We start from the raw sequence: 24,812 nt of genomic DNA on the forward strand, positions 1-24,812 counted from the left end.
CTGTCACACCTCAGTCCCCCTCCTGTCTCACTCTCTCCTGTCCCCCTTATTATCTCTCTCATCACTGTACTCCTATCTCTCACACCTCAGTCCCCCTCCTGTCTCTCTCTCCTGTCCCCCTTATTATCTCTCTCTCATCACTGTACTCCTATCTCTGTCACACCTCAGTCCCCCTCCTGTCTCACTCTCTCCTGTCCCCCTTATTATCTCTCTCATCACTGTACTCCTATCTCTCACATCTCAGTCCCCCTCCTGTCTCTCTCTCCTGTCCCCCTTATTATCTCTCTCTCATCACTGTACTCCTATCTCTCACACCTCAGTCCCCCTCCTGGCTCTCTCTCTCCTGTCCCCCTTATTATCTCTCTCACCACTGTACTCCTATCTCTCACACCTCAGTCCCCCTCCTTGCTCTCTCTCTCCTGTCCCCCTTATTATCTCTCTCTCATCACTGTACTCCTATCTCTCACTCCTCAGTACCCCTCCTGTCTCTCTCTCTCTCTCTCTCTCTCTCTCTCTCTCGTGTCCCCCTTATTATCTCTCTCTCATCACTGTACTCCTATCTCTCACACCTCAGTCCCCCTCCTGTCTCTCTCTCCTGTCCCCCTTTGTATCTCTCTCTCCTCACTGTACTCCTGTCTCTCACACCTCAGTCCCCCTCCTGTCTCTCTCACACCTCAGTCCCCCTCCTGTCTCTCTGTCTCCTGTTCCCCTTATTATCTGTCTCATCACTGTACTCCTATCTCTCACACCTCAGTCCCCCTCCTGTCTCTCTCTCCTGTTCCCCTTATTATCTCTCTCATCACTGTACTCCTATGTCTCACACCTCAGTCCCCCTCCTGTCTCTCTCTCCTGTTCCCCTTATTATCTCTCTCATCTCTGTACTCCTATCGCTCACACCTCAGTCCCCCTCCTGTCTCTCTCTCCTGTCCCCCTTATTATCTCTCTCTCATCACTGTACTCCTATCTCTCACACCTCAGTCCCCCTCCTGGCTCTCTCTCTCCTGTCCCCCTTATTATCTCTCTCATCATTGTACTCCTATCTCTCACACCTCAGTCCCCCTCCTGTCTCTCTCTCCTGTTCCCCTTATTATCTCTCTCATCACTGTACTCCTATCTCTCACACCTCAGTCCCCCTCCTGGCTCTCTCTCTCCTGTCCCCCTTATTATCTCTCTCATCAATGTACTCCTATCTCTCACACCTCAGTCCCCTCCTGTCTCTCTCTCTCCTGTCCCCCTTATTATTTCTCTCTCTCATCGCTGTACTCCTGTCTCTCACACCTCAGTCCCCCTCCTGTCTCTCTCTCCTGTTCCCCTTATTATCTCTCTCATCACTGTACTCCTATCTCTCACACCTCAGTCCCCCCCTGGCTCTCTCTCTCCTGTCCCCCTTATTGTCTCTCTCTCACCACTGTACTCCTATCTCTCACACCTCAGTCCCCCTCCTTGCTCTCTCTCTCCTGTCCCCCTTATTATCTCTCTCTCATCACTGTACTCCTATCTCTCACTCCTCAGTACCCCTCCTGTCTCTCTCTCTCTCTCTCTCTCTCTCTCGTGTCCCCCTTATTATCTCTCTCTCATCACTGTACTCCTATCTCTCACACCTCAGTCCCCCTCCTGTCTCTCTCTCCTGTCCCCCTTATTATCTCTCTCTCCTCACTGTACTCCTGTCTCTCACACCTCAGTCCCCCTCCTGTCTCTCTCACACCTCAGTCCCCCTCCTGTCTCTCTGTCTCCTGTTCCCCTTATTATCTCTCTCATCACTGTACTCCTATCTCTCACACCTCAGTCCCCCTCCTGTCTCTCTCTCCTGTTCCCCTTATTATCTCTCTCATCACTGTACTCCTATGTCTCACACCTCAGTCCCCCTCCTGTCTCTCTCTCCTGTTCCCCTTATTATCTCTCTCATCTCTGTACTCCTATCTCTCACATCTCAGTTCCCCTCCTGGCTCTCTCTCTCCTGTCCCCCTTATTATCTCTCTCATCACTGTACTCCTATCTCTCACACCTCAGTCCCCTCCTGTCTCTCTCTCTCCTGTCCCCCTTATTATTTCTCTCTCTCATCGCTGTACTCCTGTCTCTCACACCTCAGTCCCCCTCCTGTCTCTCTCACACCTCAGTCCCCCTCCTGTCTCTCTGTCTCCTGTTCCCCTTATTATCTCTCTCATCACTGTACTCCTATCTCTCACACCTCAGTCCCCCTCCTGTCTCTCTCTCTCTCCTGTTCCCCTTATTATCTCTCTCATCACTGTACTCCTATCTCTCACACCTCAGTCCCCCTCCTGGCTCTCTCTCTCCTGTCCCCCTTATTATCTCTCTCTCATCACTGTACTCCTATCTCTCACACCTCAGGCCCCCTCCTGTCTCTCTCTCTCTCCTGTCCCCCTTATTATCTCTCTCTCATCACTGTACTCCTATCTCTCACACCTCAGTCCCCCTCCTGTCTCTCTCTCCTGTCCCCCTTATTATCTCTCTCTCATCACTGTACTCCTATCTCACACCTCAGTCCCCCTCCTGTCTCTCTCTCCTGTTCCCCTTAATATCTCTCTCATCACTGTACTCCTATCTCTCACACCTCAGTCCCCCTCCTGTCTCTCTCTCTCTCCTGTCCCCCTTATTATCTCTCTCTCTTCACTGTACGCCTATCTCTCACACCTCAGTCCCCCTCCTGTCTCTCTCTCTCCTGTCCCCCTTATTATTTCTCTCATCACTGTACTCCTATCTCTCACACCTCAGTCCCCCTCCTGTCTCTCTCACACCTCAGTCCCCCTCCTGTCTCTCTCTCTCCTGTTCCCCTTATTATCTCTCTCATCACTGTACTCCTATCTCTCACACCTCAGTCCCCCTCCTGTCTCTCTCTCTCTCCTGTTCCCCTTATTATCTCTCTCATCACTGTACTCCTATCTCTCACACCTCAGTCCCCCTCCTGGCTCTCTCTCTCCTGTCCCCCTTATTATCTCTCTCTCATCACTGTACTCCTATCTCTCACACCTCAGGCCCCCTCCTGTCTCTCTCTCTCTCCTGTCCCCCTTATTATCTCTCTCTCATCACTGTACTCCTATCTCTCACACCTCAGTCCCCCTCCTGTCTCTCTCTCCTGTCCCCCTTATTATCTCTCTCTCATCACTGTACTCCTATCTCACACCTCAGTCCCCCTCCTGTCTCTCTCTCCTGTTCCCCTTAATATCTCTCTCATCACTGTACTCCTATCTCTCACACCTCAGTCCCCCTCCTGTCTCTCTCTCTCTCCTGTCCCCCTTATTATCTCTCTCTCTTCACTGTACGCCTATCTCTCACACCTCAGTCCCCCTCCTGTCTCTCTCTCTCCTGTCCCCCTTATTATTTCTCTCATCACTGTACTCCTATCTCTCACACCTCAGTCCCCCTCCTGTCTCTCTCACACCTCAGTCCCCCTCCTGTCTCTCTCTCTCCTGTCCCCCTTATTATCTCCCTCTAATCACTGTACTCCTATCTCTCACACCTCTGTCCCCCTCCTGTCTCTCTCTCCTGTTCCCCTTATTATCTCTCTCATCACTGTACTCCTATCTCTCACACCTCAGTTTCCCTCCTGTCTCTCTCTCCTGTTCCCCTTATTATCTCTCTCATCACTGTACTCCTATCTCTCACACCTCAGTCCCCCTCCTGGCTCTCTCTCCTGTTCCCCTTATTATCTCTCTCATCACTGTACTCCTATCTCTCACACCTCAGTCCCCCTCCTGGCTTTCTCTCTCCTGTCCCCCTTATTATCTCTCTCTCATCACTGTACTCCTATCTCTCACACCTCAGTCCCCCTCCTGTCTCTCTCTCCTGTTCCCCTTATTATCTCTCTCATCACTGTACTCCTATCTCTCACACCTCAGTCCCCCTCCTGGCTCTCTCTCCTGTTCCCCTTATTATCTCTCTCATCACTGTACTCCTATCTCTCACACCTCAGTCCCCCTCCTGGCTCTCTCTCCTGTTCCCCTTATTATCTCTCTCATCACTGTACTCCTATCTCTCACACCTCAGTCCCCCTCCTGGCTCTCTCTCCTGTTCCCCTTATTATCTCTCTCATCACTGTACTCCTATCTCTGTCACACCTCAGTCCCCCTCCTGTCTCTCTCTGTCCTGTCCCCCTTATTATCTCTCTCATCACTGTACTCCTATCTCTCACACCTCAGTCCCCCTCCTGTCTCTCTCTCCTATCCCCCTTATTATCTCTCTCTCATCACTGTACTCCTATCTCTCACACCTCAGTCCCCCTCCTGGCTCTCTCTCTCCTGTCCCCCTTATTATCTCTCTCATCACTGTACTCCTATCTCTCACACCTCAGTCCCCCTCCTGTCTCTCTCTCTCCTGTCCCCCTTATTATCTCTCTCATCAATGTACTCCTATCTCTCACACCTCAGTCCCCTCCTGTCTCTCTCTCTCCTGTCCCCCTTATTATTTCTCTCTCTCATCGCTGTACTCCTGTCTCTCACACCTCAGTCCCCCTCCTGTCTCTCTCACACCTCAGTCCCCCTCCTGTCTCTCTCTCTCCTGTTCCCCTTATTATCTCTCTCATCACTGTACTCCTATCTCTCACACCTCAGTCCCCCTCCTGGCTCTCTCTCCTGTTCCCCTTATTATCTCTCTCATCACTGTACTCCTATCTCTCACACCTCAGTCCCCCTCCTGGCTCTCTCTCTCCTGTCCCCCTTATTTTCTCTCTCTCATCACTGTACTCCTATCTCTCACACCTCAGGCCCCCTCCTGTCTCTCTCTCTCTCCTGTCCCCCTTATTATCTCTCTCTCATCACTGTACTCCTATCTCTCACACCTCAGTCCCCCTCCTGTCTCTCTCTCCTGTCCCCCTTATTATCTCTCTCTCATCACTGTACTCCTATCTCTCACACCTCAGTCCCCCTCCTGTCTCTCTCTCCTGTTCCCCTTATTATCTCTCTCATCACTGTACTCCTATCTCTCACACCTCAGTCCCCCTCCTGTCTCTCTCTCTCTCCTGTCCCCCTTATTATCTCTCTCTCATCACTGTACGCCTATCTCTCACACCTCAGTCCCCTCCTGTCTCTCTCTCTCCTGTCCCCCTTATTATCTCCCTCTCATCACTGTACTCCTATCTCTCACACCTCAGTCCCCCTCCTGTCTCTCTCTCCTGTTCCCCTTATTATCTCTCTCATCACTGTACTCCTATCTCTCACACCTCAGTCCCCCTCCTGTCTCTCTCACACCTCAGTCCCCCTCCTGTCTCTCTCTCTCCTGTCCCCCTTATTATCTCCCTCTCATCACTGTACTCCTATCTCTCACACCTCTGTCCCCCTCCTGTCTCTCTCTCCTGTTCCCCTTATTATCTCTCTCATCACTGTACTCCTATCTCTCACACCTCAGTTTCCCTCCTGTCTCTCTCTCCTGTTCCCCTTATTATCTCTCTCATCACTGTACTCCTATCTCTCACACCTCAGTCCCCCTCCTGGCTCTCTCTCCTGTTCCCCTTATTATCTCTCTCATCACTGTACTCCTATCTCTCACACCTCAGTCCCCCTCCTGGCTTTCTCTCTCCTGTCCCCCTTATTATCTCTCTCTCATCACTGTACTCCTATCTCTCACACCTCAGTCCCCCTCCTGTCTCTCTCTCCTGTTCCCCTTATTATCTCTCTCATCACTGTACTCCTATCTCTCACACCTCAGTCCCCCTCCTGGCTCTCTCTCCTGTTCCCCTTATTATCTCTCTCATCACTGTACTCCTATCTCTCACACCTCAGTCCCCCTCCTGGCTCTCTCTCCTGTTCCCCTTATTATCTCTCTCATCACTGTACTCCTATCTCTCACACCTCAGTCCCCCTCCTGGCTCTCTCTCCTGTTCCCCTTATTATCTCTCTCATCACTGTACTCCTATCTCTGTCACACCTCAGTCCCCCTCCTGTCTCTCTCTGTCCTGTCCCCCTTATTATCTCTCTCATCACTGTACTCCTATCTCTCACACCTCAGTCCCCCTCCTGTCTCTCTCTCCTATCCCCCTTATTATCTCTCTCTCATCACTGTACTCCTATCTCTCACACCTCAGTCCCCCTCCTGGCTCTCTCTCTCCTGTCCCCCTTATTATCTCTCTCATCACTGTACTCCTATCTCTCAAACCTCAGTCCCCCTCCTGTCTCTCTCTCCTGTTCCCCTTATTATCTCTCTCATCACTGTACTCCTATCTCTCACACCTCAGTCCCCCTCCTGGCTCTCTCTCTCCTGTCCCCCTTATTATCTCTCTCATCACTGTACTCCTATCTCTCACACCTCAGTCCCCTCCTGTCTCTCTCTCTCCTGTCCCCCTTATTATTTCTCTCTCTCATCGCTGTACTCCTGTCTCTCACACCTCAGTCCCCCTCCTGTCTCTCTCACACCTCAGTCCCCCTCCTGTCTCTCTCTCTCCTGTTCCCCTTATTATCTCTCTCATCACTGTACTCCTATCTCTCACACCTCAGTCCCCCTCCTGGCTGTCTCTCCTGTTCCCCTTATTATCTCTCTCATCACTGTACTCCTATCTCTCACACCTCAGTCCCCCTCCTGGCTCTCTCTCTCCTGTCCCCCTTATTATCTCTCTCTCATCACTGTACTCCTATCTCTCACACATCAGGCCCCCTCCTGTCTCTCTCTCTCTCCTGTCCCCCTTATTATCTCTCTCTCATCACTGTACTCCTATCTCTCACACCTCAGTCCCCCTCCTGTCTCTCTCTCCTGTCCCCCTTATTATCTCTCTCTCATCACTGTACTCCTATCTCTCACACCTCAGTCCCCCTCCTGTCTCTCTCTCCTGTTCCCCTTATTATCTCTCTCATCACTGTACTCCTATCTCTCACACCTCAGTCCCCCTCCTGTCTCTCTCTCTCTCCTGTCCCCCTTATTATCTCTCTCTCATCACTGTACACCTATCTCTCACACCTCAGTCACCTCCTGTCTCTCTCTCTCTCTCCTTTCCCCCTTATTATTTCTCTCTCTCATCACTGTACTCCTGTCTCTCTCACACCTCAGTCCCCCTCCTGTCTCTCTCACACCTCAGTCCCCCTCCTGTCTCTCTCTCTCCTGTCCCCCTTATTATCTCCCTCTCATCACTGTACTCCTTTCTCTCACACCTCAGTCCCCCTCCTGTCTCTCTCTCCTGTTCCCCTTATTATCTCTCTCATCACTGTACTCCTATCTCTCACACCTCAGTTTCCCTCCTGTCTCTCTCTCCTGTTCCCCTTATTATCTCTCTCATCACTGTACTCCTATCTCTCACACCTCAGTCCCCCTCCTGGCTCCCTCTCCTGTTCCCCTTATTATCTCTCTCATCACTGTACTCCTATCTCTCACACCTCAGTCCCCCTCCTGGCTCTCTCTCTCCTGTCCCCCTTATTATTTCTCTCTCATCACTGTACTCCTATCTCTCACACCTCAGTCCCCCTCCTGTCTCTCTCTCCTGTTCCCCTTATTATCTCTCTCATCACTGTACTCCTATCTCTCACACCTCAGTCCCCCTCCTGGCTCTCTCTCCTGTTTCCCTTATTATCTCTCTCATCACTGTTCTCCTATCTCTGTCACACCTCAGTCCCCCTCCTGTCTCACTCTCTCCTGTCCCCCTTATTATCTCTCTCATCACTGTACTCCTATCTCTCACACCTCAGTCCCCCTCCTGTCTCTCTCTCCTGTCCCCCTTATTATCTCTCTCTCATCACTGTACTCCTATCTCTCACACCTCAGTCCCCCTCCTGGCTCTCTCTCTCCTGTCCCCCTTATTATCTCTCTCATCACTGTACTCCTATCTCTCACTCCTCAGTCCCCCTCCTGTCTCTCTCTCTCCTGTCCCCCTTATTATCTCTCATCACTGTACTCCTATCTCTCACACCTCAGTCCCCCTTCTGGCTCTCTCTCTCCTGTCCCCCTTATTATCTCTCTCAACACTGTACTCCTATCTCTCACACTTCAGTCCCCCTCCTGTCTCTCTCTCCTGTCCCCCTTATTATCTCTTTCATCACTGTACTCCTATCTCTCACACCTCAGTCCCCCTCCTGTCTCTCTCTCTCTCCTGTCCCCCTTATTATCTCTCTCATCACTGTACTCCTTTCTCTCACACCTCAGTCCCTATCCTGGCTCTCTCTCTCCTGTCCCCCTGATTATCTCTCTCATCACTGTACTCCTATCTCTCACACCTCAGTCCCCCTCCTGTCTCTCTCTCCTGTTCCCCTTATTATCTCTCTCATCACTGTACTCCTATCTCTCACACCTCAGTCCCCCTCCTGGCTCTCTCTCCTGTTCCCCTTATTATCTCTCTCATCACTGTACTCCTATCTCTCACACCTCAGTCCCCCTCCTGGCTCTCTCTCTCCTGTCCCCCTTATTATCTCTCTCTCATCACTGTACTCCTATCTCTCACACCTCAGTCCCCCTCCTGGCTCTCTCTCCTGTTCCCCTTATTATCTCTCTCATCACTGTACTCCTATCTCTGTCACACCTCAGTCCCCCTCCTGTCTCACTCTCTCCTGTCCCCCTTATTATCTCTCTCATCACTGTACTCCTATCTCTCACACCTCAGTCCCCCTCCTGTCTCTCTCTCCTGTCCCCCTTATTATCTTTCTCTCATCACTGTATTCCTATCTCTCACACCTCAGTCCCCCTCCTGGCTCTCTCTCTCCTGTCCCCCTTATTATCTCTCTCATCACTGTACTCCTATCTCTATCACACCTCAGTCCCCCTCCTGTCTCTCTCTCTCTCCTGTTCCCCTTATTATCTCTCTCATCACTGTACTCCTATCTCTCACACCTCAGTCCCCCTCCTGTCTCTCTCTCTTTCCTGTCCCCCTTATTTTCCCTCTCTCATCACTGTACTCCTATCTCTCACACCTCAGTCCCCTCCTTTCTCTATCTCTCCTGTCCCCCTTATTATTTCTCTCTCTCATCACTGTACTGTCTCTGTCACGCCTCAGTACCCCTCCTGTCTCTCTCTCCTGTCCCCCTTATTATCTCTCTCTCATCACTGTACTCCTATCTCTCACACCTCAGTACCCGTCCTGTCTCTCTCTCTCCTGTCCCCCTTATTATCTCCCTCTCATCACTGTACTCCTATCTCTCACACCTCTGTCCCCCTCCTGTCTCTCTCTCCTGTTCCCCTTATTATCTCTCTCATCACTGTACTCCTATCTCTCACACCTCAGTTTCCCTCCTGTCTCTCTCTCCTGTTCCCCTTATTATCTCTCTCATCACTTTACTCCTATCTCTCACACCTCAGTTTCCCTCCTGTCTCTCTCTCCTGTTCCCCTTATTATCTCTCTCATCACTGTACTCCTATCTCTCACACCTCAGTCCCCCTCCTGTCTCTCTCTCCTGTCCCCCTTATTATCTCTCTCTCCTCACTGTACTCCTGTCTCTCACACCTCAGTCCCCCTCCTGTCTCTCTCACACCTCAGTCCCCCTCCTGTCTCTCTGTCTCCTGTTCCCCTTATTATCTCTCTCATCACTGTACTCCTATCTCTCACACCTCAGTCCCCCTCCTGTCTCTCTCTCCTGTTCCCCTTATTATCTCTCTCATCACTGTACTCCTATGTCTCACACCTCAGTCCCCCTCCTGTCTCTCTCTCCTGTCCCCCTTATTATCTCTCTCTCATCACTCTACTCCTATCTCTCACACCTCAGTCCCCCTCCTGGCTCTCTCTCTCCTGTCCCCCTTATTATCTCTCTCATCATTGTACTCCTATCTCTCACACCTCAGTCCCCCTCCTGTCTCTCTCTCCTGTCCCCCTTATTATCTCTCTCTCATCACTGTACTCCTATCTCTCACACCTCAGTCCCCCTCCTGGCTCTCTCTCTCCTGTCCCCCTTATTATCTCTCTCACCACTGTACTCCTATCTCTCACACCTCAGTCCCCCTCCTTGCTCTCTCTCTCCTGTCCCCCTTATTATCTCTCTCTCATCACTGTACTCCTATCTCTCACTCCTCAGTACCCCTCCTGTCTCTCTCTCTCTCGTGTCCCCCTTATTATCTCTCTCTCATCACTGTACTCCTATCTCTCACACCTCAGTCCCCCTCCTGTCTCTCTCTCCTGTCCCCCTTATTATCTCTCTCTCCTCACTGTACTCCTGTCTCTCACACCTCAGTCCCCCTCCTGTCTCTCTCACACCTCAGTCCCCCTCCTGTCTCTCTGTCTCCTGTTCCCCTTATTATCTCTCTCATCACTGTACTCCTATCTCTCACACCTCAGTCCCCCTCCTGTCTCTCTCTCCTGTTCCCCTTATTATCTCTCTCATCACTGTACTCCTATGTCTCACACCTCAGTCCCCCTCCTGTCTCTCTCTCCTGTTCCCCTTATTATCTCTCTCATCACTGTACTCCTATCTCTGTCACACCTCAGTCCCCCTCCTGTCTCACTCTCTCCTGTCCCCCTTATTATCTCTCTCATCACTGTACTCCTATCTCTCACACCTCAGTCCCCCTCCTGTCTCTCTCTCCTGTCCCCCTTATTATCTCTCTCTCATCACTGTACTCCTATCTCTGTCACACCTCAGTCCCCCTCCTGTCTCACTCTCTCCTGTCCCCCTTATTATCTCTCTCATCACTGTACTCCTATCTCTCACATCTCAGTCCCCCTCCTGTCTCTCTCTCCTGTCCCCCTTATTATCTCTCTCTCATCACTGTACTCCTATCTCTCACACCTCAGTCCCCCTCCTGGCTCTCTCTCTCCTGTCCCCCTTATTATCTCTCTCACCACTGTACTCCTATCTCTCACACCTCAGTCCCCCTCCTTGCTCTCTCTCTCCTGTCCCCCTTATTATCTCTCTCTCATCACTGTACTCCTATCTCTCACTCCTCAGTACCCCTCCTGTCTCTCTCTCTCTCTCTCTCTCTCTCGTGTCCCCCTTATTATCTCTCTCTCATCACTGTACTCCTATCTCTCACACCTCAGTCCCCCTCCTGTCTCTCTCTCCTGTCCCCCTTTTTATCTCTCTCTCCTCACTGTACTCCTGTCTCTCACACCTCAGTCCCCCTCCTGTCTCTCTCACACCTCAGTCCCCCTCCTGTCTCTCTGTCTCCTGTTCCCCTTATTATCTGTCTCATCACTGTACTCCTATCTCTCACACCTCAGTCCCCCTCCTGTCTCTCTCTCCTGTTCCCCTTATTATCTCTCTCATCACTGTACTCCTATGTCTCACACCTCAGTCCCCCTCCTGTCTCTCTCTCCTGTTCCCCTTATTATCTCTCTCATCTCTGTACTCCTATCGCTCACACCTCAGTCCCCCTCCTGTCTCTCTCTCCTGTCCCCCTTATTATCTCTCTCTCATCACTGTACTCCTATCTCTCACACCTCAGTCCCCCTCCTGGCTCTCTCTCTCCTGTCCCCCTTATTATCTCTCTCATCATTGTACTCCTATCTCTCACACCTCAGTCCCCCTCCTGTCTCTCTCTCCTGTTCCCCTTATTATCTCTCTCATCACTGTACTCCTATCTCTCACACCTCAGTCCCCCTCCTGGCTCTCTCTCTCCTGTCCCCCCTTATTATCTCTCTCATCAATGTACTCCTATCTCTCACACCTCAGTCCCCTCCTGTCTCTCTCTCTCCTGTCCCCCTTATTATTTCTCTCTCTCATCGCTGTACTCCTGTCTCTCACACCTCAGTCCCCCTCCTGTCTCTCTCTCCTGTTCCCCTTATTATCTCTCTCATCACTGTACTCCTATCTCTCACACCTCAGTCCCCCCCTGGCTCTCTCTCTCCTGTCCCCCTTATTGTCTCTCTCTCACCACTGTACTCCTATCTCTCACACCTCAGTCCCCCTCCTTGCTCTCTCTCTCCTGTCCCCCTTATTATCTCTCTCTCATCACTGTACTCCTATCTCTCACTCCTCAGTACCCCTCCTGTCTCTCTCTCTCTCTCTCGTGTCCCCCTTATTATCTCTCTCTCATCACTGTACTCCTATCTCTCACACCTCAGTCCCCCTCCTGTCTCTCTATCCTGTCCCCCTTATTATCTCTCTCTCCTCACTGTACTCCTGTCTCTCACACCTCAGTCCCCCTCCTGTCTCTCTCACACCTCAGTCCCCCTCCTGTCTCTCTGTCTCCTGTTCCCCTTATTATCTCTCTCATCACTGTACTCCTATCTCTCACACCTCAGTCCCCCTCCTGTCTCTCTCACACCTCAGTCCCCCTCCTGTCTCTCTGTCTCCTGTTCCCCTTATTATCTGTCTCATCACTGTACTCCTATCTCTCACACCTCAGTCCCCCTCCTGTCTCTCTCTCCTGTTCCCCTTATTATCTCTCTCATCACTGTACTCCTATGTCTCACACCTCAGTCCCCCTCCTGTCTCTCTCTCCTGTTCCCCTTATTATCTCTCTCATCTCTGTACTCCTATCGCTCACACCTCAGTCCCCCTCCTGTCTCTCTCTCCTGTCCCCCTTATTATCTCTCTCTCATCACTGTACTCCTATCTCTCACACCTCAGTCCCCCTCCTGGCTCTCTCTCTCCTGTCCCCCTTATTATCTCTCTCATCATTGTACTCCTATCTCTCACACCTCAGTCCCCCTCCTGTCTCTCTCTCCTGTTCCCCTTATTATCTCTCTCATCACTGTACTCCTATCTCTCACACCTCAGTCCCCCTCCTGGCTCTCTCTCTCCTGTCCCCCTTATTATCTCTCTCATCAATGTACTCCTATCTCTCACACCTCAGTCCCCTCCTGTCTCTCTCTCTCCTGTCCCCCTTATTATTTCTCTCTCTCATCGCTGTACTCCTGTCTCTCACACCTCAGTCCCCCTCCTGTCTCTCTCTCCTGTTCCCCTTATTATCTCTCTCATCACTGTACTCCTATCTCCCACACCTCAGTCCCCCCCTGGCTCTCTCTCTCCTGTCCCCCTTATTGTCTCTCTCTCACCACTGTACTCCTATCTCTCACACCTCAGTCCCCCTCCTTGCTCTCTCTCTCCTGTCCCCCTTATTATCTCTCTCTCATCACTGTACTCCTATCTCTCACTCCTCAGTACCCCTCCTGTCTCTCTCTCTCTCTCTCTCTCTCGTGTCCCCCTTATTATCTCTCTCTCATCACTGTACTCCTATCTCTCACACCTCAGTCCCCCTCCTGTCTCTCTCTCCTGTCCCCCTTATTATCTCTCTCTCCTCACTGTACTCCTGTCTCTCACACCTCAGTCCCCCTCCTGTCTCTCTCACACCTCAGTCCCCCTCCTGTCTCTCTGTCTCCTGTTCCCCTTATTATCTCTCTCATCACTGTACTCCTATCTCTCACACCTCAGTCCCCCTCCTGTCTCTCTCTCCTGTTCCCCTTATTATCTCTCTCATCACTGTACTCCTATGTCTCACACCTCAGTCCCCCTCCTGTCTCTCTCTCCTGTTCCCCTTATTATCTCTCTCATCTCTGTACTCCTATCTCTCACATCTCAGTTCCCCTCCTGGCTCTCTCTCTCCTGTCCCCCTTATTATCTCTCTCATCACTGTACTCCTATCTCTCACACCTCAGTCCCCTCCTGTCTCTCTCTCTCCTGTCCCCCTTATTATTTCTCTCTCTCATCGCTGTACTCCTGTCTCTCACACCTCAGTCCCCCTCCTGTCTCTCTCACACCTCAGTCCCCCTCCTGTCTCTCTGTCTCCTGTTCCCCTTATTATCTCTCTCATCACTGTACTCCTATCTCTCACACCTCAGTCCCCCTCCTGTCTCTCTCTCTCTCCTGTTCCCCTTATTATCTCTCTCATCACTGTACTCCTATCTCTCACACCTCAGTCCCCCTCCTGGCTCTCTCTCTCCTGTCCCCCTTATTATCTCTCTCTCATCACTGTACTCCTATCTCTCACACCTCAGGCCCCCTCCTGTCTCTCTCTCTCTCCTGTCCCCCTTATTATCTCTCTCTCATCACTGTACTCCTATCTCTCACACCTCAGTCCCCCTCCTGTCTCTCTCTCCTGTCCCCCTTATTATCTCTCTCTCATCACTGTACTCCTATCTCACACCTCAGTCCCCCTCCTGTCTCTCTCTCCTGTTCCCCTTAATATCTCTCTCATCACTGTACTCCTATCTCTCACACCTCAGTCCCCCTCCTGTCTCTCTCTCTCTCCTGTCCCCCTTATTATCTCTCTCTCTTCACTGTACGCCTATCTCTCACACCTCAGTCCCCCTCCTGTCTCTCTCTCTCCTGTCCCCCTTATTATTTCTCTCATCACTGTACTCCTATCTCTCACACCTCAGTCCCCCTCCTGTCTCTCTCACACCTCAGTCCCCCTCCTGTCTCTCTCTCTCCTGTTCCCCTTATTATCTCTCTCATCACTGTACTCCTATCTCTCACACCTCAGTCCCCCTCCTGTCTCTCTCTCTCTCCTGTTCCCCTTATTATCTCTCTCATCACTGTACTCCTATCTCTCACACCTCAGTCCCCCTCCTGGCTCTCTCTCTCCTGTCCCCCTTATTATCTCTCTCTCATCACTGTACTCCTATCTCTCACACCTCAGGCCCCCTCCTGTCTCTCTCTCTCTCCTGTCCCCCTTATTATCTCTCTCTCATCACTGTACTCCTATCTCTCACACCTCAGTCCCCCTCCTGTCTCTCTCTCCTGTCCCCCTTATTATCTCTCTCTCATCACTGTACTCCTATCTCACACCTCAGTCCCCCTCCTGTCTCTCTCTCCTGTTCCCCTTAATATCTCTCTCATCACTGTACTCCTATCTCTCACACCTCAGTCCCCCTCCTGTCTCTCTCTCTCTCCTGTCCCCCTTATTATCTCTCTCTCTTCACTGTACGCCTATCTCTCACACCTCAGTCCCCCTCCTGTCTCTCTCTCTCCTGTCCCCCTTATTATTTCTCTCATCACTGTACTCCTATCTCTCACACCTCAGTCCCCCTCCTGTCTCTCTCACACCTCAGTCCCCCTCCTGTCTCTCTCTCTCCTGTCCCCCTTATTATCTCCCTCTCATCACTGTACTCCTATCTCTCACACCTCTGTCCCCCTCCTGTCTCTCTCTCCTGTTCCCCTTATTATCTCTCTCATCACTGTACTCCTATCTCTCACACCTCAGTTTCCCTCCTGTCTCTCTCTCCTGTTCCCCTTATTATCTCTCTCATCACTGTACTCCTATCTCTCACACCTCAGTCCCCCTCCTGGCTCTCTCTCCTGTTCCCCTTATTATCTCTCTCATCACTGTACTCCTATCTCTCACACCTCAGTCCCCCTCCTGGCTTTCTCTCTCCTGTCCCCCTTATTATCTCTCTCTCATCACTGTACTCCTATCTCTCACACCTCAGTCCCCCTCCTGTCTCTCTCTCCTGTTCCCCTTATTATCTCTCTCATCACTGTACTCCTATCTCTCACACCTCAGTCCCCCTCCTGGCTCTCTCTCCTGTTCCCCTTATTATCTCTCTCATCACTGTACTCCTATCTCTCACACCTCAGTCCCCCTCCTGGCTCTCTCTCCTGTTCCCCTTATTATCTCTCTCATCACTGTACTCCTATCTCTCACACCTCAGTCCCCCTCCTGGCTCTCTCTCCTGTTCCCCTTATTATCTCTCTCATCACTGTACTCCTATCTCTGTCACACCTCAGTCCCCCTCCTGTCTCTCTCTGTCCTGTCCCCCTTATTATCTCTCTCATCACTGTACTCCTATCTCTCACACCTCAGTCCCCCTCCTGTCTCTCTCTCCTATCCCCCTTATTATCTCTCTCTCATCACTGTACTCCTATCTCTCACACCTCAGTCCCCCTCCTGGCTCTCTCTCTCCTGTCCCCCTTATTATCTCTCTCATCACTGTACTCCTATCTCTCACACCTCAGTCCCCCTCCTGTCTCTCTCTCCTGTTCCCCTTATTATCTCTCTCATCACTGTACTCCTATCTCTCACACCTCAGTCCCTCTCCTGGCTCTCTCTCTCCTGTCCCCCTTATTATCTCTCTCATCACTGTACTCCTATCTCTCACACCTCAGTCCCCTCCTGTCTCTCTCTCTCCTGTCCCCCTTATTATTTCTCTCTCTCATCGCTTTACTCCTGTCTCTCACACCTCAGTCCCCCTCCTGTCTCTCTCACACCTCAGTCCCCCTCCTGTCTCTCTCTCTCCTGTTCCCCTTATTATCTCTCTCATCACTGTACTCCTATCTCTCACACCTCAGTCCCCCTCCTGGCTGTCTCTCCTGTTCCCCTTATTATCTCTCTCATCACTGTACTCCTATCTCTCACACCTCAGTCCCCCTCCTGGCTCTCTCTCTCCTGTCCCCCTTATTATCTCTCTCTCATCACTGTACTCCTATCTCTCACACATCAGGCCCCCTCCTGTCTCTCTCTCTCTCCTGTCCCCCTTATTATCTCTCTCTCATCACTGTACTCCTATCTCTCACACCTCAGTCCCCCTCCTGTCTCTCTCTCCTGTCCCCCTTATTATCTCTCTCTCATCACTGTACTCCTATCTCTCACACCTCAGTCCCCCTCCTGTCTCTCTCTCCTGTTCCCCTTATTATCTCTCTCATCACTGTACTCCTATCTCTCACACCTCAGTCCCCCTCCTGTCTCTCTCTCTCTCCTGTCCCCCTTATTATCTCTCTCTCATCACTGTACACCTATCTCTCACACCTCAGTCACCTCCTGTCTCTCTCTCTCCTTTCCCCCTTATTATTTCTCTCTCTCATCACTGTACTCCTATCTCTCACACCTCAGTCCCCCTCCTGTCTCTCTCACACCTCAGTCCCCCTCCTGTCTCTCTCTCTCCTGTCCCCCTTATTATCTCCCTCTCATCACTGTACTCCTTTCTCTCACACCTCAGTTTCCCTCCTGTCTCTCTCTCCTGTTCCCCTTATTATCTCTCTCATCACTGTACTCCTATCTCTCACACCTCAGTCCCCCTCCTGGCTCCCTCTCCTGTTCCCCTTATTATCTCTCTCATCACTGTACTCCTATCTCTCACACCTCAGTCCCCCTCCTGGCTCTCTCTCTCCTGTCCCCCTTATTATTTCTCTCTCATCACTGTACTCCTATCTCTCACACCTCAGTCCCCCTCCTGTCTCTCTCTCCTGTCCCCCTTATTATCTTTCTCTCATCACTGTATTCCTATCTCTCACACCTCAGTCCCCCTCCTGGCTCTCTCTCTCCTGTCCCCCTTATTATCTCTCTCATCACTGTACTCCTATCTCTCAAACCTCAGTCCCCCTCCTGTCTCTTTCTCCTGTCCCCCTTATTATCTCTCTCTCATCACTGTACTCCTATCTCTCACACCTCAGTCCCCCTCCTGGCTCTCTCTCTCCTGTCCCCCTTATTATCTCTCTCATCACTGTACTCCTATCTCTCACACCTCAGTCCCCCTCCTGTCTCTCTCTCTCCTGTCCCCCTTATTATCTCTCATCACTGTACTCCTATCTCTCACACCTCCGTCCCCCTCCTGGCTCTCTCTCTCCTGTCCCCCTTATTATCTCTCTCAACACTGTACTCCTATCTCTCACACTTCAGTCCCCCTCCTGTCTCTCTCTCCTGTCCCCCTTATTATCTCTTTCATCACTGTACTCCTATCTCTCACACCTCAGTCCCCCTCCTGTCTCTCTCTCTCCTGTCCCCCTTATTATCTCTCTCATCACTGTACTCCTATCTCTCACACCTCAGTCCCCATCCTGGCTCTCTCTCTCCTGTCCCCCTTATTATGTCTCTCATCACTGTACTCCTATCTCTCACACCTCAGTCCCCCTCCTGTCTCTCTCTCCTGTTCCCCTTATTATCTCTCTCATCACTGTACTCCTATCTCTCACACCTCAGTCCCCCTCCTGGCTCTCTCTCCTGTCCCCCTTATTATCTCTCTCTCATCACTGTACTCCTATCTCTCACACCTCAGTCCCCCTCCTGGCTCTCTCTCCTGTTCCCCTTATTATCTCTCTCATCACTGTACTCCTATCTCTGTCACACCTCAGTCCCCCTCCTGTCTCACTCTCTCCTGTCCCCCTTATTATCTCTCTCATCACTGTACTCCTATCTCTCACACCTCAGTCCCCCTCCTGTCTCACTCTCTCCTGTCCCCCTTATTATCTCTCTCATCACTGTACTCCTATCTCTCACACCTCAGTCCCCCTCCTGGCTCTCTCTCCTGTTCCCCTTATTATCTCTCTCATCACTGTACTCCTATCTCTGTCACACCTCAGTCCCCCTCCTGTCTCACTCTCTCCTGTCCCCCTTATTATCTCTCTCATCACTGTACTCCTATCTCTCACACCTCAGTCCCCCTCCTGTCTCTCTCTCCTGTCCCCCTTATTATCTCTCTCTCATCATTGTTTTCCTATCTCTCACACCTCAGTCCCCCTTCTGGCTCTCTCTCCTGTTCCCCTTATTATCTCTCTCATCACTGTACTCCTATCTCTCACACCTCAGTCCCCCTCCTGGCTCTCTCTCCTGTTCCCCTTATTATCTCTCTCATCACTGTACTCCTATCTCTGTCACACCTCAGTCCCCCTCCTGTCTCACTCTCTCCTGTCCCCCTTATTATCTCTCTCATCACTGTACTCCTATCTCTCACACCTCAGTCCCCCTCCTGTCTCTCTCTCCTGTCCCCCTTATTATCTCTCTCATCATTGTATTCCTATCTCTCACACCTCAGTCCCCCTCCTGGCTCTCTCTCCTGTTCCCCTTATTATCTCTCTCATCACTGTACTACTATCTCTGTCACACCTCAGTCCCCCTCCTGTCTCACTCTCTCCTGTCCCCCTTATTATCTCTCTCATCACTGTACTCCTATCTCTCACACCTCAGTCCCCCTCCTGTCTCTCTCTCCTGTCCCCCTTATTATCTCTCTCTCATCACTGTACTCCTATCTGTCACACCTCAGTCCCCCTCCTGGCTCTCTCTCTCCTGTCCGCCTTATTATCTCTCTCATCACTGTACTCCTATCTCTCACACATCAGTCCCCCTCCTGTCTCTCTCTCCTGTCCCCCTTATTATCTCTCTCATCACTGTACTCCTATCTCTCACACCTCAGTCCCCCTCCTGTCTCTCTCTCCTGTCCCCCTTATTATCTCTCTCATCACTGTACTCCTATCTCTCACACCTCAGTCCCCCTCCTGTCTCACTCTCTCCTGTCCCCCTTATAATCTCTCTCATCACTGTACTCCTATCTCTCACACCTCAGTCCCCCTCCTGTCTCTCTCTCCTGTCCCCCTTATTATCTCTGTCTCATCACTGTACTCCTATCTCTCACACCTCAGTCCCCCTCCTGGCTCTCTCTCCTGTCCCCCTTATTATCTCTCTCATCACTGTACTCCTATCTCTCACACCTCAGTCCCCCTCCTGTCTCTCTCTCTACTGTCCCCCTTATTATCTCTCTCTCATCACTGTACTCCTATCTCTCACACCTCAGTCCCCCTCCTGTCTCTCTCTCTCCTGTCCCCCTCATTATCTCTCTCTCAACACTGTACTCCTATCTCTCACACCTCAGTCCCCCTCCTGTATCTCTCTCCTGGGCCCCACCCCATTATCTCTCTCTCATCACTGTACTCCTATCTCTCACACCTCAGTCCCCCTCCTGTCTCTCTCTCCTGTCCCCCTTATTATCTCTCTCTCATCACTGTACTCCTATCTCTCACACCTCAGTCCCCCTCCTGTCTCTCTCTCCTGTCCCCCTTATTATCTCTCTCTCATCACTGTGCTCCTATCTCTCACACCTCAGTCCCCCTCCTGTCTCTCTCTCCTGTCCCCCTTATTATCTCTCTCTCATCACTGTACTCCTATCTCTCACACCTCAGTCCCCCTCCAGTCTCTCTCTCCTGTCCCCCTTATTATCTCTCTCTCATCACTGTACTCCTATCTCTCACACCTCAGTCCCCCTCCTGTCTCTCTCTCCTGGGCCCCACCCCATTATCTCTCTCTCTCTCTCATCTCTGTTCTCTTCCTGTCTCTCTATCATGTCTCCCCCTTCTATTTGTCTCTCTTACATCTGTGTCCCCCCCTTTCTGTCTCTCTCACACATCAGTCCCCCTCTCAACTATACCCTTCTGTCTGCCTCTCGCACCTGTCCCCCCTTATCTCTCTCATCATTGTTCCCTCCCATCTGGCTCATCATGGTGTCCTGCACCCTGTGGGAGGGGTTTGTGCTTCCTCCACCTCCTTACACTGTTATTCCTTCACCTCCTCCAGCTTTCAGCCGCCCCTATAATCAGCCCCCCCTCCCTCTTTATTCTAGCACATCCCATGTGTAAAAGAAAGTTTAATAGCAGTATTTTGTCTCAAGGCTGCGTTCGTCTCCGTCCATTGCCAGCGATCTCGCAGCTGCAGCATCACCAACCGGCCAATGAGCATGATGTGGTCATTCCTATGCGTGTGGCACATAGATGCGTTCGCGAGGCGCATATCGGCCGCCTAGTGCGGTCAGGCAGTTATCTAAGTACATTGTATTATGGCAGAATAGTCTCTCAGACAGCGCCCTCTGCTGTTATTAATCTGCTATTGCTGTGATAATCACTCCAACTCCGTTTCATCAGGTGACAATTCTGGAGCATACTCAGGCGTGGACCCCACTTATGACCATCTCAGCCAGTGACCGAGACTCCGGGGAGAACAGCAGAATCACTTACACAGTGCTGTCACCAGGAAGCGGAGCGTTCTACATCCATCCAGACAATGGTATTATTGCAGATTACATTTATGTAATTCCCATGTCCATTACTGAGCAATCATTAGTGCTGTACGAAACATAGTATGTCATACCGGGGAGGGGGGGGGGGGTGTATTTAGGTCTGAACTTTGTTGGCCAATAATATGTCATCTGTCTTTCAGGGACCCTCTTTACAATGAAGACGATGGAGTTGGATGCACTGTGGCCATTGGTGGATGTGTTGGTGGAAGCCCGGGATCATGGTTCCCCAAGTCTTGCATCTATTGTAACAGTGCAGATCCTTATTCTGGATATTAATGACCATGCCCCAACCTTCCCACAGCAGCAATACACTGCTTCTGTTCCTGAGGACTTTCCTCTCGGAAGCACTATTCTGATTCTAGAGGCCACTGATGCAGACCTGACTCCAGAAAACTCAGTGCTGGATTACACCATTCTGAGCGGCAATGTGGGGAACGTGTTCCAGGTACAGAGTGGACTACGCTTCTGGAATGGACATTTTCAGCACATTGGCTCAATCATCTTAATGGACGTCCTAGATTTTGAGACCATTCACACTTATAACCTGACATTAGGTGCATCTGACAGAGGTGTCCCCCAAAGAAGCCACTCTGTTCACGTCCTAATCTCCATTTTGGATGTAAATGATAATCCCCCAGTATTTCCACATCCCGATTACAGTGTTCTCCTTAGTGAAGCTGCTCCGGTTGGTGCCGAGGTGCTACGAGTCTTGGCCCAGGATTCCGATTCTGGCGACAACGGTATGGTACACTACAGAATCACATCTGGAGATGAGAGTCGACTTTTCCAGATCAATGAGGCAACAGGGGCAATAAAGCTAGTCCGCCAACTGGACAGGGAAAGACAGGCTGCACACACTCTGGTAGTCCTGGCTTTTGATGGCAGCAGTGGCTCAGCCAATTTTGCTCTTGTGCCCATCACTGTGGAGGTTCGTGATATCAATGACAACAAACCGTACTTTCCAGTACAGATTCTGACCACCAATATTAAAGAAAATCGTCCGGCCAATACCTTACTCACTGTCATTCATGCCATTGATCTTGACACAGGCATGTTTGGTCAGCTTCTCTACACAGTGCTGGAGCTTCCATCAACAGAACCCGGCCTGCTTACTGGTAAAGATGTATTCTCCGTCAATAGGACTTCAGGGGAGCTGCTGTCCCGGCAGAGCTTTGACTATGAGCGCAGCAAAGCTTTCAATATGATCATAAAAGCTACGGATGCTGGAAACTTTTCAGCTACAGTCACTGTGCAGGTCCTTGTGACTGGGGAAGACGAGTATGACCCTGTGTTTGTGGCCCCATACTTCAATTTCGAGGTGCCTGAGGGAGCTGCTAAAGGTCAGACCATTGGCCGGGTCCAGGCTACAGATGAAGATGAAGGAGCCGATGGGGTGGTTCTTTACTCATTCTCTAAATCGTCACCATACTTCGGAATCAATGAAACCACAGGTTATGTTTACTTGAAAGTAGACAGTCAGAGACACCGTTCTGGCCGGTCCAAAAGAGAGACTAGGGAGATGACATTGGAAGTTCATGCCCACAGCCCCTTGCCATCTTCACGTGTTGCTATGGCTCAGCTTACTGTGGACATTACTCATACATCATTTGGCTTGGCCCCTGACCTGAACTTGTTACTCATAGTATCTGTGGCTTCTTCGTTGGCAGTGGTTGTGGTCTTAGCTGCAGTAGCCATTATTTTGGTGGTTTGTAGGTCTAGGGGAACACAGAAGAAACGACAAGACGCTGATGCCCAACTGGACACATTACAGGGTAGTACCTTGCAGAGGATTGGGCATGACAAATCAGTACTCGGCAGTGGTGATCGAATTTATCACCAGACTCTTCCGGGCTACTCCATGGAATCTTCCACTGTTGATGGGTCGTATACTAGAGGAGGGTCTCTAGACCCATCACATTCCAGTGGTCGTGGATCAGCTGAAGCTGCTGAAGATGATGAAATTCGTATGATCAATGAATATCCTCGAGTTGCAAGTATTACGTCCTCTATGCAAGAGCACATATCTGCACGTGGTCCTGATTCTGGAATCCAGCAAGATGCTGATCAACTATCTGACATCTCCTGTGACCCTTCCATGGATAGTGGACAATGGTTCAAAAACAAAAAGGCTTCTTGTCAGTCACAACTTTATCGAGATGATAGCGGAGGAGGTGCTTTTATGGGAGTGGGTTGTGGGCTTAACATGTCCCATCCCAAGGACTACACATTCCCTGAAGATGGCAAACCATCCGTGGAAGGCTCCCTAACAGCTATTGTGGCTAGTGATGAGGAGTTACGTGGCAGCTACAACTGGGATTATTTACTGAATTGGTGCCCTCAGTTCCAGCCACTGGCCAGTGTGTTCATGGAGATTGCACGACTCAAGGACGAGTCAGCATTAAGAAGACCTTTCCAACCAAAACCCAAAGCCATTCCTCAACCCCGCATTGATCCACCTCCTCTTATCACTTCTGTTGCCCACCCTGGTGCGAAGACCGTGCCCCCTAAACCAGCTGTAGCCAGAACCTTCCCTAATTTCTCCTCTCTACGCCGTTCACCCATAACTCACGAGGCGTCCCTTTCAAGCTCAGCTATACCGCCCAGCTTCTCCCCATCACTGTCTCCACTAGCAGCTCGCTCTCCTGTTGTGTCCCCATTTGGTATCTCCCAGGGACCATCAGCATCTATCCTTAGCACAGAGCACAACCTTGACCCTACTGGTGATGGGGAACTAAGCATTTAATAACATCCAGTCATCCTGGAGGATACAGAAAACATAAGAAATAGAAGAAAAAAAAATGAATCAGAAGTGGTCATAAAGTTTCTGATGGAAAGAGACTAAAACTTTGAAAACCATAAATTCTGCCTAAAATGAAGGAAGATAAAGACAATGTATCAGGTGGGTTGGGACAAACCCCTCTCTGATCAGAGCTATTTTTTGAGGCTTTATTAATAGGTAATTCTTCTATTATATTTCCTTCACGTGCCCCCTCTGTTGACCAGGGGTTGCCTTACGTGACTGGTGCAGTGTACAAGGAAAGAGTTGTGGTGGTGACTTTTAGTCTAAATTCTTCTCCTAATGTATTCTTCAGCAATACCGCTGATCGACGCAGTCCTGCCCCAGACTGGCAGCTACTCTCCTATCAGCATCTCCCCCATACATCAGGCAGGACCTGCACACCAGCAGCTTCATGCACCCAACACAGGACCTGACCAGGCGACTCCACCACATCACGTGACCTAAACAGGTGCTGGTGTAAGGAGCATGTGGCCCAGACGGGAAATGTCATATCACATGTGATCAATTTAGTGTGAAGGTGATTAGATATATATATATAATAACTTAGTAGAATGTATTATGGAATGTGATCATAATATGTGACCCTCAATGGCCCATGTGGCATAAACAGAATGCAGGTACTGACCGATCTGGGAGGTGTTATCGGTATAGGAAATGTATCTTTGGTTGAGGATGTGGACCTGGAAAAGTTTGTATACAGTTATCACACATGTAAAAGCTTTATACTCAGTATAACCCTGTTTGCCAACTCTACATTACAGTAATTATTTATTATTCTTCCCTAATTCCAAACAAATGTATTACACTTATTATTACACACTAAACAAACATGGTACACTGGGCCTCATTCAGACCCGCTCGCAAGAAATTCACTCGCTCCAGGGCTCGCTACAAACGGGGCGGCTGTCGATGCTCGCCCCGTTTTGTAGGCGGGGAGGGGGGGGGGTGGCAGGTCAAACAGAGGCGTTCTTGAAGGAACGCCTGCCGTTTGAGGGCGGCCCTACTGACATCACTCGTGATTTCAGTAGTGAGCTTCCTACTCTATTAGAGCAGGAAGCTCACTGGGGCTTGCGGGAACGAGACCCTAACACAAGGGTCTCGTTGCAAGCCCGATAGTCGCGACCATCACCTGGCCGCTTGCAAAAGCTATGGGTGGTCATTTTTTGCGAATGCCTCTGAATCAGGCCCTCTATCCACATGACCTGACCGCTGTACATGACCATAATACACATCTAGTACACTGTATACAGACATAGGACACTACAACCCCAACATGTCCTGACCACTGTACATGATCATACTACACATCTATTACACTGTATACAGACATAGGACACTACACCCCCAACATGTCCTGACCGCTGTACATGACCATAATACATCTATTACACTGTATACAGACATAGGACACTACACCCCCAACATGTCCTGACC

The 24,812-nt window shown here is 50.6% G+C and overlaps 1 protein-coding gene across 1 annotated transcript; it reads left to right on the top strand.

Annotated features, from left to right (window-relative positions):
* Window positions 1-20,450: 20,450 nt before the first annotated feature.
* On the top strand, window positions 20,451-23,524 carry LOC148442750 (protocadherin-16-like). The gene is made up of 2 exons (XM_088463529.1): window positions 20,451-20,565; window positions 20,719-23,524. The coding sequence occupies exons 1-2, from the start codon at window positions 20,463-20,465 to the stop codon at window positions 23,319-23,321; spliced, it is 2,706 nt and encodes a 901-aa protein (XP_088319655.1). The 5' UTR covers window positions 20,451-20,462; the 3' UTR covers window positions 23,322-23,524.
* Window positions 23,525-24,812: the final 1,288 nt, after the last annotated feature.

The sequence above is a fragment of the Taudactylus pleione genome, unplaced genomic scaffold, assembly GCF_031769625.1.
Source record: "Taudactylus pleione unplaced genomic scaffold, aTauple2 ptg001394l, whole genome shotgun sequence".
Lineage (NCBI taxonomy): Eukaryota > Metazoa > Chordata > Amphibia > Anura > Myobatrachidae > Taudactylus > Taudactylus pleione.

Excerpts from the sequence above, each read along its gene's own strand:
- LOC148442750 (XM_088463529.1), top strand. The coding sequence starts at position 20,463 with ATGACCATCTCAGCCAGTGACCGAGACTCCGGGGAGAACAGCAGAATC. Across the intron at positions 20,566-20,718 it reads CTACATCCATCCAGACAATG|GGACCCTCTTTACAATGAAG; the intron begins GTATTATTGCAG and ends TCTGTCTTTCAG.